General features: G+C 37.8%; 5 protein-coding genes and 1 pseudogene across 21 annotated transcripts; 2 read left to right on the plus strand and 4 right to left on the minus strand.

Moving 5' to 3' along the window:
* Positions 1-463: 463 nt before the first annotated feature.
* On the plus strand, positions 464-6,047 carry LOC104765847 (uncharacterized). 11 transcript variants are annotated; one of them, XM_010489617.3, is made up of 8 exons: positions 464-762; positions 931-1,332; positions 1,800-1,871; positions 1,964-2,361; positions 2,992-4,324; positions 4,477-4,574; positions 4,759-4,891; positions 5,196-6,047. In XM_010489617.3, exons 1-8 carry the CDS (start codon positions 606-608, stop codon positions 5,879-5,881), a joined length of 3,279 nt encoding a protein of 1,092 aa, XP_010487919.2. In that variant the 5' UTR covers positions 464-605; the 3' UTR covers positions 5,882-6,047. The 11 variants fall into 11 exon arrangements, with proteins under 11 accessions (XP_010487919.2, XP_010487920.2, XP_010487922.2 ...); XM_010489618.3 differs by having other exon boundaries at positions 470-762; positions 1,800-1,864; positions 2,065-2,361; XM_010489620.3 differs by having other exon boundaries at positions 480-762; positions 1,800-1,864.
* Positions 6,048-6,081: 34 nt separating this feature from the next.
* LOC104765845 (uncharacterized) lies at positions 6,082-6,835 on the minus strand (annotated as a pseudogene). The gene has a single exon (XR_015590910.1). The product of XR_015590910.1 is annotated as an uncharacterized LOC104765845 (transcript).
* A 1,145-nt stretch (positions 6,836-7,980) lies between these two features.
* LOC104765848 (large ribosomal RNA subunit accumulation protein YCED homolog 2, chloroplastic) lies at positions 7,981-9,431 on the plus strand. Of its 2 annotated transcripts, none has more exons than XM_010489623.3 (7): positions 7,981-8,177; positions 8,305-8,487; positions 8,605-8,694; positions 8,763-8,852; positions 8,932-9,012; positions 9,095-9,140; positions 9,243-9,431. In XM_010489623.3, the coding sequence occupies exons 1-7, from the start codon at positions 8,052-8,054 to the stop codon at positions 9,311-9,313; spliced, it is 687 nt and encodes a 228-aa protein (XP_010487925.2). In that variant the 5' UTR covers positions 7,981-8,051; the 3' UTR covers positions 9,314-9,431. The 2 variants fall into 2 exon arrangements, with proteins under 2 accessions (XP_010487925.2, XP_010487926.1); XM_010489624.3 differs by having other exon boundaries at positions 8,010-8,181.
* Positions 9,432-9,487: 56 nt separating this feature from the next.
* Positions 9,488-10,404, minus strand: LOC147920364 (uncharacterized). Its single transcript, XM_087501645.1, has one exon. It carries the CDS (start codon positions 10,387-10,389, stop codon positions 9,535-9,537), a length of 855 nt encoding a protein of 284 aa, XP_087357771.1. The 5' UTR covers positions 10,390-10,404; the 3' UTR covers positions 9,488-9,534.
* A 438-nt stretch (positions 10,405-10,842) lies between these two features.
* On the minus strand, positions 10,843-13,195 carry LOC104765850 (uncharacterized). 5 transcript variants are annotated; one of them, XR_015590909.1, is made up of 4 exons: positions 12,929-13,067; positions 12,148-12,329; positions 11,731-11,815; positions 10,843-11,649 (listed from the first exon to the last, which is right to left on the minus strand). XR_015590909.1 is itself a non-coding variant. In XM_010489628.3 (4 exons), exons 2-4 carry the CDS (start codon positions 12,306-12,308, stop codon positions 11,116-11,118), a joined length of 771 nt encoding a protein of 256 aa, XP_010487930.1. In that variant the 5' UTR covers positions 12,309-12,319; positions 12,929-13,195; the 3' UTR covers positions 10,843-11,115. The 5 variants fall into 5 exon arrangements, 4 of the variants coding, with proteins under 4 accessions (XP_010487930.1, XP_010487928.1, XP_010487931.3 ...); XM_010489628.3 differs by having other exon boundaries at positions 10,843-11,663; positions 11,754-11,815; positions 12,148-12,319; positions 12,929-13,195; XM_010489626.3 differs by having other exon boundaries at positions 10,843-11,663; positions 11,754-11,815.
* A 1,215-nt stretch (positions 13,196-14,410) lies between these two features.
* On the minus strand, positions 14,411-16,350 carry LOC104765851 (large ribosomal RNA subunit accumulation protein YCED homolog 1, chloroplastic). Its single transcript, XM_010489630.3, has 3 exons — positions 16,098-16,350; positions 15,073-15,783; positions 14,411-14,976 (listed from the first exon to the last, which is right to left on the minus strand). Exons 2-3 carry the CDS (start codon positions 15,624-15,626, stop codon positions 14,538-14,540), a joined length of 993 nt encoding a protein of 330 aa, XP_010487932.2. The 5' UTR covers positions 15,627-15,783; positions 16,098-16,350; the 3' UTR covers positions 14,411-14,537.
* Positions 16,351-16,483: the final 133 nt, after the last annotated feature.

Here is a 16,483-nt window from a genome sequence, read left to right on the forward strand (position 1 = left end):
AAGTGTATTTCCAAATTAAATGATATCCGTCATTGTGTGTCTCAAGGTTCGTTAACAGCTCTGCCAAACAAGATTGATGGAGCTAGCTAGCGTTGAAGTAGATGAAAGATATATACAAGTTATATATATCTCCTAAGAAATATAGACACAATCTTATCCTAAACTACTACTAGTATAGCACATTTGACATTACATATTACCTTCGCCGATGTAGTAGTAATGGTTGGAGAAGAAGGAGAATTCCGAAACTTGGCCTAATTAAGCCTGAGTCTACAACTCTACATGTAAAGTTTGAGGATTACATTAGGAAGAACATTGTATATAATCGAAGTGGCCGTTTTGTGTTAGTTGCACTTAGCATAATATTTCTTTGGATATTTTTTTTTTATTAAGTTGAAGTAATTTTGAATTTCGACGTGGCAGGAGAAAAATAAAAAGGAAATTATCCTCGACCGAACCGGTTAAATGCGAAACTTCTCAAATAATTTTTGATCAATCTAAACCGAACCAATCAGAAGAGAATCGGGATCGGAACGCCGACGTTCAGAAAGAAGGAAGAAGACAACGACGCGACGAGAGAGCGAGCGAGCGAGCGTTTTTTTCCGATGATAACGCCGGCGCTCCTCCTCCTTCTCTTCCTCGCCTTTGTATCCGTTATTCCCCCTTCAACCTGCCATGGCGAATGGGAGATACTCACGGAGCACAACTTCTCTTCTCAGATCCGTCTCCACCCTCACGTCCTCCTCTTCGTCACCACTCCATGTACTCTCTCTCCCTCTCTCTCTCTCTCCTTCTCTTTCAAATGTATAGTTTGCGTCTAAATGTAACTGGGATGAGTCTGAACGGATTGATAGGCTGAATTTGTCACTTGCTTGGGTTTTTTGATTGCCTTATTTGTTTTTCCTGATTGGTTTCATTGCTGATTCATAGGGTGTGGTGAGTCCAAATCTCTGAAGAATGAAATTACTCAGTTGGTTCAGAGTTCAGAGGAGTTTGGCTTGTTGAAGTTAATGGTTGTATACAGAAACTCAGAAAAGGTGCTTGCACAAGCCATTGGTGCTGCCAACGGAATAACAGTTTTGTACTACCACAATAGTGTGCCTTACAACTATCTTGGGAAACTCCGAGCCTCAAATATATTGTCCTCTATTCGTCCTTATCTGACATCTACTCCCCAAGAACTCCCTCTCAAACATTTGAAGTCTCCAGAGAGTTTGAAAGATTTCCTTGAATCATCTGACAAGGCTTTACTTCTGTTCGAATTTTGCGGATGGACTACTACACTGCTGTCTGAGTTAAAGAAGAATGTAACCGAAGATAACCTTTGGCAGGGTGAGTTGATCTGCTGTTGCTGGCTCTTACATGACGAGGGATAATCCTGATCTTGTGAGATTATTTATGTTCCTATCATATTTGTTTGTTTTATGGTTTGATTTCTGTAGATCTCCTAATAGATTAGGCTAGTAATTCGCTAGGGTTAGTGAAGTTTATAGAGTTTAACCAGAAAACATCTTCATCTAATATATCAAATCCTAGTAAATGTGCATTTCTTTTCGGTCTTGTTAATTACGAATCTTACCAAGAGATATTAGTTTCTCCCATGTTGCATCCCGTGGTATGAAATCTAACTAGACTACTCTTGTGAAAAAGAAATGCCCAATATTGCATTTGATTTTCTTAAACGCTTTACAAGATGTCATGTCATGGCCACTATTATAGTGTAGGCATATTTTAGTTTTATATGTCGAAAATTTGGAATGTTTGGCTAATACGTAGACATTCTGATCATTACTCTGCAGGAAGCTTCTCCAAAAACGTAAAAACTGATCAAGTGCTAAAGCTCAGTGGAAAAAATAACCAGAAGGTGGCTGGTAGATTCTCACTTCATGTCTAGATGATGTTGATATGTTCTACTAGGTGCATTGTTTCCATTATGTTAATTTTCTTTGCACCCTGGAAACAGGCTATGCAGAATGGAACAATATGTGTGGACTCCAAACTGGATTTGGTAGAGTTCCTTGGCTTGAGGATTTTAGCTATGTCAATGATACTGCTGCTTTGCAGGAAAATGGCAGGGTAAATCTGGATTTTGGACAGACATGTAACCGTGAACAGTTCAAGCAATTTAGTTCATTCCTCTCAAGATTGATTGCCACCACAAAAGATTTTTCTCTTCCTCCTGAAAGGCAAAAATTTGGTCTGATCACAGAAAAATCATTGGCTTCATCGTTTAATATTGGAGAATCTGATTCATGGGCAGCGATCATTCAGCTGGCAGGATGTCCACATTGCTCAAAGATTCTCAAGGCTGGGGACGACATTTCGAGATTCTTAGAGATGGAAAATCCAATAGTCACAGAGGTATCGTCTCTTTATGTCTCTAGGTTTAGTAATTTTGCATATTCATTACCTGTTCTTTGAGAAGAAATAGCTGTAGCTAAATGAGTGTGTAGTTTGTTAAGTGGGATCTTGTCTTGTTGTATATTTATTGGGTATCACCGTTCGTAACTTAAACTTCCTGAAATTTAATTTCAAAGAAAAAAGTGGTGCTCATGCCCTGTTTAGACTTTAGAGTACTCCACTTCGGACGAGATGTTGCAACAAGACCATGATGTGACATATCTAACTTGTTTCCGTTTAGGAATCTAGATATTTGTATTATATTTTAATTTGTTATTTTATCTGTCAGAGTGTAGTGTGATAAGAAGTGGGATTTTATCTTGTTTTCTATGCAGTTGAACTTCCATAGCGTACAAAACCAACGCAGTGAATTCTTTGTTAAACTGATCTTGTATAACAGTGACTGCATATCTATAACAGTAGATCTTTAGTTGCATTTCTCTTCATTTTATTGATTTAGTGATTTTTTTTATTTAGTGATTACTATACTCCCGAAACCCTCATGTCTACTAAGATTATATAGTTATGTCCATTTAAAAAAATTTCATCTTGCCTTACGTAGATCAATCTTCTCTGTTTTTTTTCATGTAGCTGGAGGACGACTGGCAGGACCATGAATCTTCCTTCCCTGCAAGTAAACCGTCGATAATTCTTTTTGTGGATAGATCAAGTGGGTCTTTGGAAGATAGGAGGAGGAGTATGAAAGCACTTGATACTTTCAGAGAGGTAGCTGCACAGCATAAGTTATCTGACATAAAAAACTGGAAGAATGATATTAAGTATGAGAACTTCGTTGGCCAGGCTGCTCAAGAGTCAGGGTCCGTGTCACTTCCGAAAACTGTCCGAAAGTTAAAAACTATTAAGTTAGAAAATAAAGTCTCGTTTATGATTTTGGATGGGGATAAAAAAGTAGCCCTAGATACTATAGCACCAGGTCCAGGTATGGAAGGCAGTTCCCTGCAGGAGATTCTGACAAATCTTCTTCACAGAAGAAGAGAAAGTAAATTGGGCTCAATTGCTAAGGATGTTGGTTTCCGTCTATTATCCGATGATGTGCACATAAAAGTGATGGATGCATTACCATCACAAGCAGAAGTTATCTCTAGACAAGATACAGCTTCATCTTTGGCAGAAGGTTCTAGTGTAATTTCTCCTCAATCTAAAGAAGGAGATGTGCAAAACAGAGTCACTATGAGTTCTGAAGGAAAAGATGAAATGAAATCCTTTGAAAGTGAATCTTCCTCCCCCAGTGATGAAGACCAAGTTTCAACGGACGGAACTGAACAATTAGTAATTACAGAAACTGATAAGACTGAGGTTAACTTAACAGACAATGTTAAGGAAGAGATTAACGTATCATTGCACTCGGAACCGAAGGAAGATCCAGTGCATAATAGTTTCACGGGTTCATTTTTCTTCTCTGACGCAAATTATGCCTTGCTTAGAGCTCTGACTGGTGATGTTAAGATTCCATCAGCAGTAATAGTCAATCCTGCTTTACAACAGCACTATGTCCTTCCAGTCCTTCAACATGAGTTAGGATTCAGCTATTCATCACTGGTTGAGTTTCTCCATGGATACCTCAATGGACGTCTATCACCTTATACACGGTCTGAATCTACCATTGAAATGCCCAGAAACGCTACAGTTCCACCTTTTGTTAATCTGGATTTTCACGAGGTGGATTCTATTCCCCGTGTCACTGTCAATACTTTCTCCCACATGGTTCATGCATGGAATCAATCCAGTGCAGAGAAGGCTCTATGTCCTTTGTGCCAAGACGTTTTGGTCCTTTTCAGCAATAATTGGTGTGGCTTTTGTCAGAGGATGGAGCTAGTTCTACGTGAAGTATACCAGTCACTAAAAGAATATAAAGAGATAACTCAAGGAGGATACAGGAACAATCAAGGGCTTTTCAAATCAGGTATTGGATCTGTATAGTTGACAACAAAAAAATTGGAAGTAATATTGGTTAGCTAGTTTTTTCCTCTATCTTTCTATCCGAAAGTGAAATGGACATGTTTTCAACCTTTTTCTTCATTCTCTTATCCTATTGTTTTGTCTGTTCTGAACCAGAGACGCCAACTAATGACAAGAATCTAAAATTTCCCCGTATCTACTTAATGGACTGCTCGTTAAATGATTGCAGCTTAATCCTAAAATCGATCAATCAGGTACATTTCATGATAGCTTACCTGACTGTAGTCTGGTTTGTTTGATTGATTCTATTTCTAGTATTTGCATCACAGCATTGCTATTTCTTTTATCTCAATGCAAACAGTTCTTTCTCTGAAACCACTGTTGAGAGCTTATAATTGTGCACACCATATTCTCATTTCTGAATCTCTAACGTTGCAGAGGGAAGTGTATCCTTCTCTGATATTGTTTCCAGCCGAGAGAAACAAAGTCATTCCGTATGAAGGGGAGACATCTGTAACTGACATAACAGAGTTTCTAACTCGCCATGCGAATAACTCTCGTGAGTTTTTCAGTAAGTCACAATCTGCATCCTATTCTGATTCACTTGTTTTATACAGATATGCTGAATATTATCTCTAAAGACACCATGTACTGTCTGAACATCCAAAAGAAAAATTGAATGGACATAGTTCTGCAGAATCGTAATATGCTTTGCAACTTGTGACTTAGTTTTATCGTAGTAACTCGTTTCTTTCAGCCTTAGCTGGTCTGGAAACATCATATTTTTGAATTTTTGTGAGGAAGTTTTTTGGCTTTTTATACTTAGTATTGATCTGGATCCTAAACAAAGCAAGTTATGAATCTTTCTCTGGCAGGAATCATTCCTACTCTGTCTGGAAAAGAAAGAAGAAACTCGAACATGTTCGATCAGTCTTCATCCGCGGTAAACAATAAAGTGACAGATGGTGATAAACTTGTTGAGGTCGTTTTAAGGAATAGAGAGCCTGTCGAAAGAGAGGTAAATCATGACCAGGTCAATTCCCAATCTCCCCCAATGCACTCACTCACAACCGCTCCCCAAGTGAAAACCGGCACAATCCTGGTCGCTACAGAAAAGCTAGCTGCCTCCCAACCATTTTCTAAATCAAAGATTCTGATCCTAAAAGCAGGCCATGAATTCGGTTTCCTGGGTGTAATCTTCAACAAACGGTTGAGGTGGAAATCATTCCCTGACCTCGGCGAAACAGCCGAGCTCTTGAAAGAAACACCTCTATATTTTGGAGGTCCTGTCGTTGATCCAGGAATACCCCTTTTAGCTCTGACCCGAGAGCGAGACTCTTCTACAAACCATAATCACCAAGAGATCTCACCAGGCGTGTATTTCCTAGATCATCAATCCGTGGCCCATCGAATCCAAGAGTTGAAATCAAGAGAGCTGAATCCGAGTGACTACTGGTTTTTCTTGGGATACTCAAGTTGGAGTTATGATCAGTTGTTTGATGAGATCGGTCTTGGAGCATGGGATGTTGATAATAGCGGCATTGACTTTGGTTGGCCTTGAAGCTGTTGCATTGCATCTCTTGAAATGTTTTCTTTACTTTTGCTTTAGAAAGGAGAAAATTTTCAAAAAGTGAAAAAGAATAGAAGATCGTAAAACCCACATGTGGGTAGAAATGTTGGTTAATTGTAGATTACAGCAAATAGAATTACATTACTTCTTTGAAGCATCCCTCTTGCAGACTTCTAAAAGTCAAAAACTGATTGACAGAAGTTTGTGATTCACATTTGATTGATTGTTTTTTTTTCCCGAGTACATTACAAGATCAATCAAACTGAAAATCTTCACATTCAATAGGTAACCATTTTACTAAGCAAAAGTAATACACAAGGAGCCATAACAAAAGTCAGAATCGTAACAGAGTCATTCATCTCTCTTTTTGCCAGTCTTGTACTCTAAGTAGCAAATCTTATCCTCCGGATCAGAAAATGCTAAGAAGGCCTCTCTGTGAATAACATCAGCCTGAATATGACGCATGGAAGCAAGGTATAAAGGCGACCACATCCTCACACCAGATAGATTATTGAGGACCATCATTGTATTAAGCACCGTAGTCTTGTCATCTGGGCGCTCAAAGAGTTGCTTCTTGGAGGTTTGTAGTGCGCTAAAGGAAGGGATACGAGCTGCATCCAGATCTTTTGTTAAATCATCATACATATCAGCATACATATCATGAACCATCTCACGATACATATCATCAATCATATCACGAATCATCGAGCTCGTCTGATATTCCAAAAGGTTTTCTTCATCGCTTGATTCTTCCGAATTATCTGTAGAATCATCAGACATATCATCATCCTCTTCAGACTCTAAAGAATCCAAACTGTTTTCCCCAACGCTTGATCTTTTCGATTCGCCGCTTGCATATAACTACTGTCAGCAGCATCCTCATCAGAAATATCCATATTGGGAATCTACTACTACCTTGGTCTTATATTTTCAAGCTTCAGGCCAACTCCTATAATGAAATTAAACAATTCAGAGTTAAAAAGACATGAACAAATGAGAAAATTATATCAAAAGAGAAAAGAAATGTGCATGGAATATCTGAAAACTGTTTATTTCACCAACCGTCACTCATCATCTCTACTAGCTAAGCACGTTTTTTTGTTTATGTGACAACTTCCTAAACTGTTATGAGTAAACTTCAGAACATTGTTGAAATCAGTAGCAATGATGTTCCATCACTCTATGAATATAAGAGAAAGGTATTCCAAAACTGAACCCAGAGCAACTACTATGCATGACCGTGAAGAACGATTACAGTAGTCTTCATCAGTGACTTGCAACAACAGTATCAGTATCAGTCTCAGATTGTGTAACAAGAGTAAAGTGATCAGTCCATAATAATCTAAGCTAATAAATGATCAGCAAAACATGGAAAAATCAAAGGGAATCAGATCAAATCAAATCAGGAACTCAACGATATCTAGCCCAAAGAATTCCATAATTTAGATTGAAACAAATCTAATCAAGATCTCAAAGCCGATTTACCTGGGAATCGTTAAAATCTAAAACAAGGAAATGGGAAGCCAATCAGCAGTAACTAATTTCAATTCTATCGTTTATACTAAGGACTCAAACAAATTCACTCCTCGATGATTCTCAATAGTGAAAGAAGAAAGTAAAAAATCAAACATTATAGCGAACGCAAAACTCAGAACGATTGTAGAAGCAAAATGTGTACAAGAGACGAGAAACGAAGGGTTACACCTTTTTAAGCTATCTCCTGGCCATGGACGGTGGTGGTGGTGCGTTGGTCTCTGAGAGAACTGGTTTCGTCTCTTTTTGTGGTTCCCAAATAAAGTTAAGGGTATTTTGGTCATTCTCTTTGACCCAAACGCTAACAAAATCTACCAAGCGTCCAAAATTTTAGCGCTATCAATCCGCGTTCGAATCTCCACCAGCGACATTAAACAATTTAGGGAGAGAACTGGACACAGCTTCCAAATTTCAAAAGGCTACAAATTTTATTAACTAGTTTGACTTTATTGACCTTTATTTTGGTAAATTTGTTTATATAAGTATGAGAAAAAGACACGTAGAGCGCCAAAAAGACTAGTGGTTGTGTGTAAGTGTATAATATATATAACGGATAAGGTTTGCATGGTTCAAGTTCTCTTCCTCCACCCCACACACACACCAAAGCTTCTTTCTGAAAGTATCATCCATGGCGGTACGTTGTTTGGTATCTCCAAATCTCTTGAATTCTAATAACAAGGTTTCCGGACTTACTCTACGACCTCGTTTGCTTCCTATTTCTTGTCTCTCCAAGAAACACGATGCTTCTTCTTCGGTCGGTATATATATACTACTTCTTCTCCTTTCTAAATTCTAACACTCACTGAATGTTTTTTCATATTTAGTTCCTTCTGTGGGGGATGTGAAATAACGATGATCACTGATCAGATATGTGAATACAGGCAGCTATTAATGGAGGAGGGAGCTCAAAAAAGCGTCTGATCACTTTATCTCCTAGTGAAGGCAAATGGAATGGAAACTGGAACACTCAGTACGATGTCTCTCTTCGTGATCTTCAACTCCAAGATCTTGTTGAAGACGGCCCTGCCAATTCCCGTGTCTCTGTTGACCTCTCTGTCCAAAGGGTACATTAGATTTTGATGCGTTGAAGTGACAGTGTTTAAACATTAGAATCTGTCTTCTGTCTCTCTCTCTCTCTCTCTCTTACCCAACCAATCATTTAGTGTTTTTTACTTGTCTAGCACGCGAGCATGGGCCTCTCGGTTGATGGAAGGATCATGACTTCTATCGCAAGAAAGTGCAGCATTTGCTCCTCTCTTTATTCTCGACTGGTAACTGTTTCGTTTTGAGAAAAACCCTTTGGCAAGGAAAATGTTCTAATGGAAATATCTGTGACCAGATCGATACAAGTTTTACCGTATGGATTTTGCCATCAAGCCGGGAAAATCGAGCTTCGACACTGCCAGTAATTGGCGGTGATGATCCCTCGGTGAGATCCCTTTAGAACATCATAAGCTCTCTCTCTACATATCAACAAAGTGGAGATGAGTATAAGTCTCTGTTGGCAGGTTATATATGTGAGACCTGGTTATGAAGCTAACCTTGATTCCCTTGTACAAGACACTATCCGCCTCACCACTTATGCTAAAGTAAGATTCAATTCAAACTATTACCAAGGTTCATGGAATCCATAAGTCTGATTGTTTCACTTATATTGTTGTTTGATTGTAGGACATATGTTCAGATCTCTGTGAGAAATCGGAACCGACACTGCATTGTAAGCAGCACTCTGTTTGTTATGTTTCCCTATTCCTACATGACATGTTTGTTAATTGTTCAGAAGGATTAAAGTGCTTTGGTTTCTGAATTGCTTTTGTAGATGTTGGTGAGACAAATACAGCTTCTGTTCAAAAGAGATGGTCAAGACTACTTGAGCTTAAGAAGAAGTAAAAACCATTTGTATCTTTCAGTTTCGACTAGACAAACAATAGACATTTTTATATATATATATATATATATATATATATATATATAATATTGCAATATTGAATTGAAAACAAATAAACAACATGAATCTCCAAGATCGTTAAACACAGAATAATAACAAGGTAAATTACGTAATGAACAGATCAAGTTAGAGTTTAAAAGAAAGATTAAAACCCTAATTATGCTTAAAGGACTGTTTCTTGGAACATACTCATTATGTCACTCTGTTTCTCTGTTTCCCATAAAGATTCAACAAATCCAACATCATCTTCTTTCAGCAAGTAACCTGATTGACCGGATGATGAGTCGCGGTAGAGATCTTCAATAGCGAAGGTATGGTTTTGGTCATAGTAACAAGTAGCTTGTGATGAAGGCTCGCCACAGATCTTCTCGAGGGAGGAGAAAGTACAGTTCTGTTCAAAAGAAGCAATTTCATCACATGAAGATGGACTCGAGGACTTTGGGTTTTCGTCGAGAGAAGAGGGGCTAGGGTTTTGATCAGAATTGGAAACAGATTGTGATTTTTCTTTCTTGTCAAGGCAAGCCATCAGATGCTTCCTCGTTCTCATCATACGATCCTCGATCACGTTTAACTCAGAGAGATCGTCGCAATAACGGTAGAGATCAGGGTCTTCCCACCAAAACCCTAGCTTGGATTGGGGGTTAATAATCATCTTCGGAGGCTTGCCGTTGAGGTAACAGTCAGCAATTTCAGAGGCAGGAGAGTAGCCGGAGAAGGAGTAGACAACGTCGTTGTTCTCTGCCGGAGAGGTTACGAAGACGGCGATGTTGGCCCCGGAGAGAAGGCAGAGATCAGCGGCTTTGGAGAAGAGAGTTTGACGGCGTTTGCTGCAAGCCACCGAGCGTTGTTGTTTAGTGTCGCGCTTCTTAATCTCAATCTTTCTCTTTGTTCCTCTTCTTTTCGTCATTGCCGGCATTATTATTAGGGTTTGTTGTTTCTTACAGAGAAAATAAGAGAGAGATATTATTAAAAGAGAGAGAGAGAGACAGAGTGAGTAAAGAGAAGAAGAGTAACTCATATATTTATAGGATATTTTACGTGAAGCTACTTAACTAGTTTTTTTTCCTCTTATCTTTCGAAAGTGAAAAGGACATGTTTTCAACTTTTTTCTTCATTCTCTTATCCTATTGTTTTGTTTGTTCTGAAGCAGAGACACCAACTAATGACAAGAATCTAAAATTTCCCCGTATCTACTTAATGGACTGCACGATGAATGGTTGCAGCTTAATCCTAAAATCGATCAATCAGGTACATTTCATGATAGCTTGCCTGACTGTAGTCTGGTTTGTTTGATTGATTCTATTTCTAGTATTTGCATCACAGTATTGCTATTTCTTTTATCTCAATGCAAACAGTTCCTTCTCTGAAACCACTGTTGAGAGCTTATAATTGTGCACACCATATTCTCATTTCTGAATCTGTAACGTTGCAGAGGGAAGTGTATCCTTTCTCTGATATTGTTTCCAGCCGAGAGAAACAAAGTCATTCCATATGAAGGGGAGACATCTGTAACTGACATAACATAGTTTCTAACCCGCCATGCGAATAACTCTCGTGAGACATACAAAGATTCACAACAGACATACAAAGCCACAGAAAAAAAAACAGATCTTGATTTTGACTCACGGTTTTAAAGTTATGACCAAATTCCCAACACATAACCCGAATGACACAACCCTGCGAACAGTCAACTTTGGAAGCAATTTCCCATCAAACCAAATGGACCCAGAAGACTATCTTTATATCAATAGAAAGATCTTGCTCTCAAGTTTTCAGAAAATGTTTCAGATTCATGAGAGCCACCAGCCTGAAACAATTCATTTCTTTGGCATGCTTTAGATTCCTGAACTGAAATCTTATTTATTGTCGCCTTGACCATCGATGGCTCTTTTTGATCACTATCTGCAAACAATTTTAAACTGTTGCCATCGCTACCCTGCTTGGAACCCATCAACCTTATTTTCCTCACTGGAGTATTGATTCTGCAATGAGCTTTTGTACACAAGGAACCACTAGCAGTTGGTAGATGACGTTTGTGATCAGGTTTGCTTTTAGATGCGAGTAATCTTTTCTTTGTGTCTCGCTCTATATCCAAAGTGTGAAAATCATTGTCAGGACGCTTTGTTTTTCTCTCTGCTGGAGTCCATTCCGGATCTTGATTCCAATGTATTTCTTCTACTTTCATACCTCTGGCGAGTTTGTTGCCAACACCAGTCGTGATATGCTTGGAACCATCACTTTCTTGTTTGTCACCCTCCTTTTTCTTCTTGGTCTTTATCTGACAATCAGTACCTACAATAAGAACAAGTTATTTTGAAAAAAAAAAAAAAAAAGAAGCCCAAGTGAAGTGAACATGTACTCTTAGCTGTTAGCAAAACCAACCAGCTGATCGCCACTTTGCTTTCTGGTCAACCTGCTGATCACCACAGTGGTTCATTCCAGGCCTACAAGAGAAGTTTAGGAAGGATGGTAAGAAGATGTGATAATATGAGAACCTGAAGGTTCTGCACAAGGTTGAATGACCAAATCCAGAAAGTAAGTAGAAGCCTTGTCAAAACAATTTTACATCTTTACTGCTTGACCCAGCTGTTCTAGGGAACAAGACCTAACACGATTAAAAAGACTTCAACTATAAATAGCTATGAACTTATTTCAAACTAACCATGATAGCGACTAAAAAGGATTAGTGCTTAAATCAAGAAAAGAGCACAGGATACAAACCTTGAATAGGAGATATATTAAAAAGCGAGGTTAAATGGAATAACTAGATACTTACAGCCACGTTTGCATGCTACACAGCCACTTATCAGGCAGCTTCTCAGTATTCAGGCCAAGGGGCAGTAGTCGCCATGTCCCACAACTATCACATTGCGCCCAATTTTCAAGGTGAAGACTGGTGGAAGCAGGTGCAACCGCGAAATCAAACCCAACGTCCATACTATTGTAACCTATATAGTTCTGGGGATAAATTTATATCAAAGATGCCTTCAAAGATGCTGCATAAACTAGTAATAGCAGTACAAATACTTCTAATTATTCAAACCCACCAGCTGAAATCAAAGGAATCGATGCAGAATCAAAAATAAAGTATAGCAAAGAACAAAATTGTCACAGAGGGATGTAAATAAACACAAACCCATGTCTAAAAACATTCACAAGATCAAGCCAAATTCAAAACATTCACAAGATCAAGCCAAGTTCATTGAAGCATTTCATCAAACATGTGGTCTGCATCAACAACTACAAGCTCTAGACTCATCAAACATGTGGTTTGCATCAACAACTACAAGCTCTAGACTCATCAAACACTTCTAATCATTCAAACATGAACTCATTTCCAACTCTAAAGCAGTATCACCTAAATCACAATTCTCAACTCAAAGAGAGAACAAAACAAATTTGGACAAACCCAGCTGAAATCAAAGGAAGCAGATGCAGAATCAAAAATCAAGTATAGCAAACAACAAAATCTTACACAGAGTTCGATCAAACACCAACAAAATCAATCTGAGATGATCGGAGCTGTTAGAGAGATCAGAGTGTTAGAGAGAACTTACCAAAACGATGAAGCTATGAGAGATGAACGAGAGAGACAATGAAACGATGAAGCGATGAGAGATTCTGAGAGATCAAAGTTTCGTCGAAGCCGAAGAAGAAAAGAAATATCTAAATAGGAAATTTATGGGTTGACGTAAGTAATTCTTTGGTTTTCTTCAGGGTATTTTTGACATTTTCAAATTTAGCTGAATCAGCTCCATCACACTGCACCAATCAGACTAGGTTAGATTTTTAATTTTGTTTGGATGAGCTTTAAAAAATCATTCAACTGATTCATCTAACTAGTCTGTTTAATTTAGCATAAACAAATATCATTTTTTATCTTCACTTAGATGATTCATCCCAATCAAGAAAACGAACATGGCCTAACTCTCGTGAGTTTTTCAGTAAGTCAACATCTGCATCCTATTCAGTTTCACAAATTTACATGAAATGTTTGTTATAACGTGTTTTGGAATCTGAACTACTTTTGGCCCTGTTTGTTTCACCATTTGGCATTTTCATTCAAATGATCCATTTAAAAGCTTCATCCAAATGATTCATTTGAATGTCAAATGACTCAACAAACAAAAAAAGAAATGGTTTATTTGGATGATGCATCTGAATGGAAATTTGTTTGTTTGGTTTATTTACATTCTCATCTAAATGGATTTGATTAGAATAATGACTAAAATACCCATGTTTTGATCTAACAATTTTTTAATCTTAATCTTAACCATATTAATTTTAAATATTGATCTAAAATATATATATACATAAATTTTCATTCAAAACCAAACAAAAACTCTAGAAATCCCAATATAAATTATATATAACATACCAAAAATATTTATAATATACCAAGTTATTTTTGACATTTATAAATTTTCATTCTCATGAAATACAATTTTTTTATAAGATTTAAAACATGTTATGCCAATTAAGAAAATCAACATCAATACCAAACCAAAACTCCAAAAATTCCAGCATCAATACCAAAAATAACTCCAAAAGATTTTTACAATAGAAAGACCAAAATATAAATTTGAAACCATGTTGTATTCTTCCTCTAGTACCAAATCCATGTAATCATCAAACTCCCAAATGTTTCCTGCAAAACCAATGAACAAATTCAGAGTTACTTAGAGACTGCAAAAATCATAACCAAAATAAAAAATGAGACTGCAAAAACCAGAACCAAAATCTAAATGAATGAGATTACAAAACCAGAACCATGATCCATACCTTCACAATTTGATCTGAAACTGAACTTGATTAGAATAAGACTCACTCACACCATCCCTACAAATATAGACGACGACCCTTCGTGAATGGTAACCATAGTAGAACTGCTGCAACTCAATTACAGTTTTATCCTGGAACTCAATTTGTAAAGATGATCTAATAATGCTAATACTCACAATCCTAACTCTTTTACAAATACACATCGATAGAGACAAATACAGCTTATGTTCATAAGAGATGGTCAAGACTACTAGAGCTTAAGAAGAAGTAGAAACCATTTATATCTTTCAGTCTCTTTTCAATGTATTTCAAGTCTCATTAAGATTTTAATACTGTTTATAGTAACATGTAAATTTGTGAAACTGATTAGAAGCATTGTTGAGTTTAGTTCCTCAGACCCTCTTTTTGTTGCATTTTCTCTCTCAGGTTTCCGAGAGGCCCATATCCTTTATCCTTCTCTTCTCTGTCACAATCACATTTCCTCTTATTCAGATTCGCACCACACTTCAAGCACATTCCTTTACACGCAGGATCGCATATCGCAGTGATGGTGATTTCTAAATGCACCAAGTCTCTTATATGCTTTGAGATATCTATTTCTTTTACCTCAGGCGGGAAATGAAGCTTATCCTCCCAATCTATCCATGAATCATCATCATCATCCTCATTTTCTTCTTTATCATCCGACAATCCAGAAAAGGAAGTAGCTTTGTCACTACCAAATGAGAATCCTAGATCAATGACATCAGGTTCTTCAACTGGATCTTCGGTTAGTAATAACGAGAAGTTGGAGAAGATGCTCTCTCCTGTTGACTCACCACATCTTCAACCACATAAGAGAAAACCAGTAAATAACAAAGTTGATGCAACCATAAGGTGGTATAGTAAAGAAGCTGTGATGAGTTCATAAAAAATGCACCTGTTGCAGCCAAGTGTGATAACAGTCCTGACAATCCCATCAAGTCTCAGCTTCTTCTTCTTCCTTATGACATCAACCGAAATTTGAACTGGTGTGCCATCTGGATAATCCTTTACATCTTTTGTCACTCTTAGTCCCATTGAGGAAGCTCTCTTCTTGGATACCTCTGTTGACAATCTTCCCAACCCAAGCCTCTCTAAGGTAGTGCAATATTCCACATGTGTGACTGAAGCATTTCTCCTGTACATAACCGAACCTTCCCAAGGTGACCCAGTATCCTCAATTTCCTCCTGATCTTCCCAATCCATATCTAATGTGCTGGTCTCTGTAAAAGACTCCTGACTAACTAATATCCGATTCTTTGCTAGCCTACGAAGCTCATGCGGTTCTGTGAACAAGTAACTGATATGCTTCCTAATACCAGTTGTAAAATTAGGGTCGCCAGTGGAAGCACGTAGATTTAAGGTACATGTTTTGAGTTTCAAAAAACTTGGACTTAACCGTTTGGTCTGTGGCAAGGGAGCTAGACAAGATGAAGAGCAAACCAGTGACATTTTCACAGTGCAGATGATAATAGAGGAGGCAAGACTATCAAAGTTGTCAAACTAACATATGGTATAAATCTCTAGAAAAACTCCCAATAGGTTTGAGTTTGTTCAGCTTGAAACAGAGACAAAAAGCATACAAGAATCAAGCACGAGGTTTCAACACCTGCAAGAAACATTTGCTGGTGTCAATTTTGTTATAAGACAAAAAGATTCACACGAGGAAGTCTGAGAAGAAAACTAAGGAATTGGGTATCTGAGACTTCATAGTAACATCCCAAACAGAGCTAAAGTAACTAAATGAACGAGATGAATTTGAGCTAGGCATTCTATCGAACACTTTCTATGCACCATTTTTACATAGATAAAGGACAGACCTTTCCACTTCCAAATTTACAGCCGCAAACATCATGATGAAACGGAATCGGAAAATTACGAATACAAAAGAGATTCAAAGGATTATAAAATGAAATGGCTTACCTCTTAGGTGTGCTTCAAGGCCCAAGGTTCGGCTTCAGACAATCGACTCTGTAAAAATTCTTACAGAAACAGAGAGGTCTCTTACTCGGAAATGGCTGCCTAGTTTTATCCTAAAACCCCAACCGGTCAATTTCGGTTCAAATACTCAAATTCCCCGGTTTAATCAAACCAAACCTTTGCCAATTACTCATATTCGGTTGGGAAGCGGTTTGGTTAGAGTAAATAGGGGAATATAAGTATTTGAACCGAAGATGACCGGTTGGGGTTTTAGGATTCCTTTGTAGTGTGACAAATTCCTTTGTAGTGTTTTTAGATTGTGTTTTGTAGCAAAGATGTTCTACAAAGAGAAACCTTAATTATCTTAAACAAAAGCAAACTAGCAAATC

Source organism: Camelina sativa, chromosome 19 (assembly GCF_030686135.1).
Source record: "Camelina sativa cultivar CO46 ecotype springtype chromosome 19, ASM3068613v1".
Classification (NCBI taxonomy): Eukaryota; Viridiplantae; Streptophyta; class Magnoliopsida; order Brassicales; family Brassicaceae; genus Camelina; species Camelina sativa.

Coding starts and splice junctions, on each gene's coding strand:
- LOC104765851 (XM_010489630.3), bottom strand. CDS start 15,626: ATGTCACTGGTTTGCTCTTCATCTTGTCTAGCTCCCTTGCCACAGACC. Junction 14,977..15,072: donor ATCACACTTGGCTGCAACAG/GTGCATTTTTTA, acceptor ATGTGGTTGAAG/ATGTGGTGAGTCAACAGGAG.
- LOC104765848 (XM_010489623.3), top strand. CDS start 8,052: ATGGCGGTACGTTGTTTGGTATCTCCAAATCTCTTGAATTCTAATAAC. Junction 8,178..8,304: donor AACACGATGCTTCTTCTTCG/GTCGGTATATAT, acceptor ATGTGAATACAG/GCAGCTATTAATGGAGGAGG. Junction 9,013..9,094: donor GCCTCACCACTTATGCTAAA/GTAAGATTCAAT, acceptor GTTTGATTGTAG/GACATATGTTCAGATCTCTG.
- LOC147920364 (XM_087501645.1), bottom strand. CDS start 10,389: ATGAGTTACTCTTCTTCTCTTTACTCACTCTGTCTCTCTCTCTCTCTT.
- LOC104765850 (XM_010489628.3), bottom strand. CDS start 12,308: ATGGACGTTGGGTTTGATTTCGCGGTTGCACCTGCTTCCACCAGTCTT. Junction 11,816..12,147: donor TGTAGCATGCAAACGTGGCT/GTAAGTATCTAG, acceptor CTTCTCTTGTAG/GCCTGGAATGAACCACTGTG. Junction 11,664..11,753: donor AGCAAAGTGGCGATCAGCTG/GTTGGTTTTGCT, acceptor TTCTTATTGTAG/GTACTGATTGTCAGATAAAG.
- LOC104765847 (XM_010489617.3), top strand. CDS start 606: ATGATAACGCCGGCGCTCCTCCTCCTTCTCTTCCTCGCCTTTGTATCC. Junction 1,333..1,799: donor CGAAGATAACCTTTGGCAGG/GTGAGTTGATCT, acceptor ATTACTCTGCAG/GAAGCTTCTCCAAAAACGTA. Junction 1,872..1,963: donor AAATAACCAGAAGGTGGCTG/GTAGATTCTCAC, acceptor CCCTGGAAACAG/GCTATGCAGAATGGAACAAT.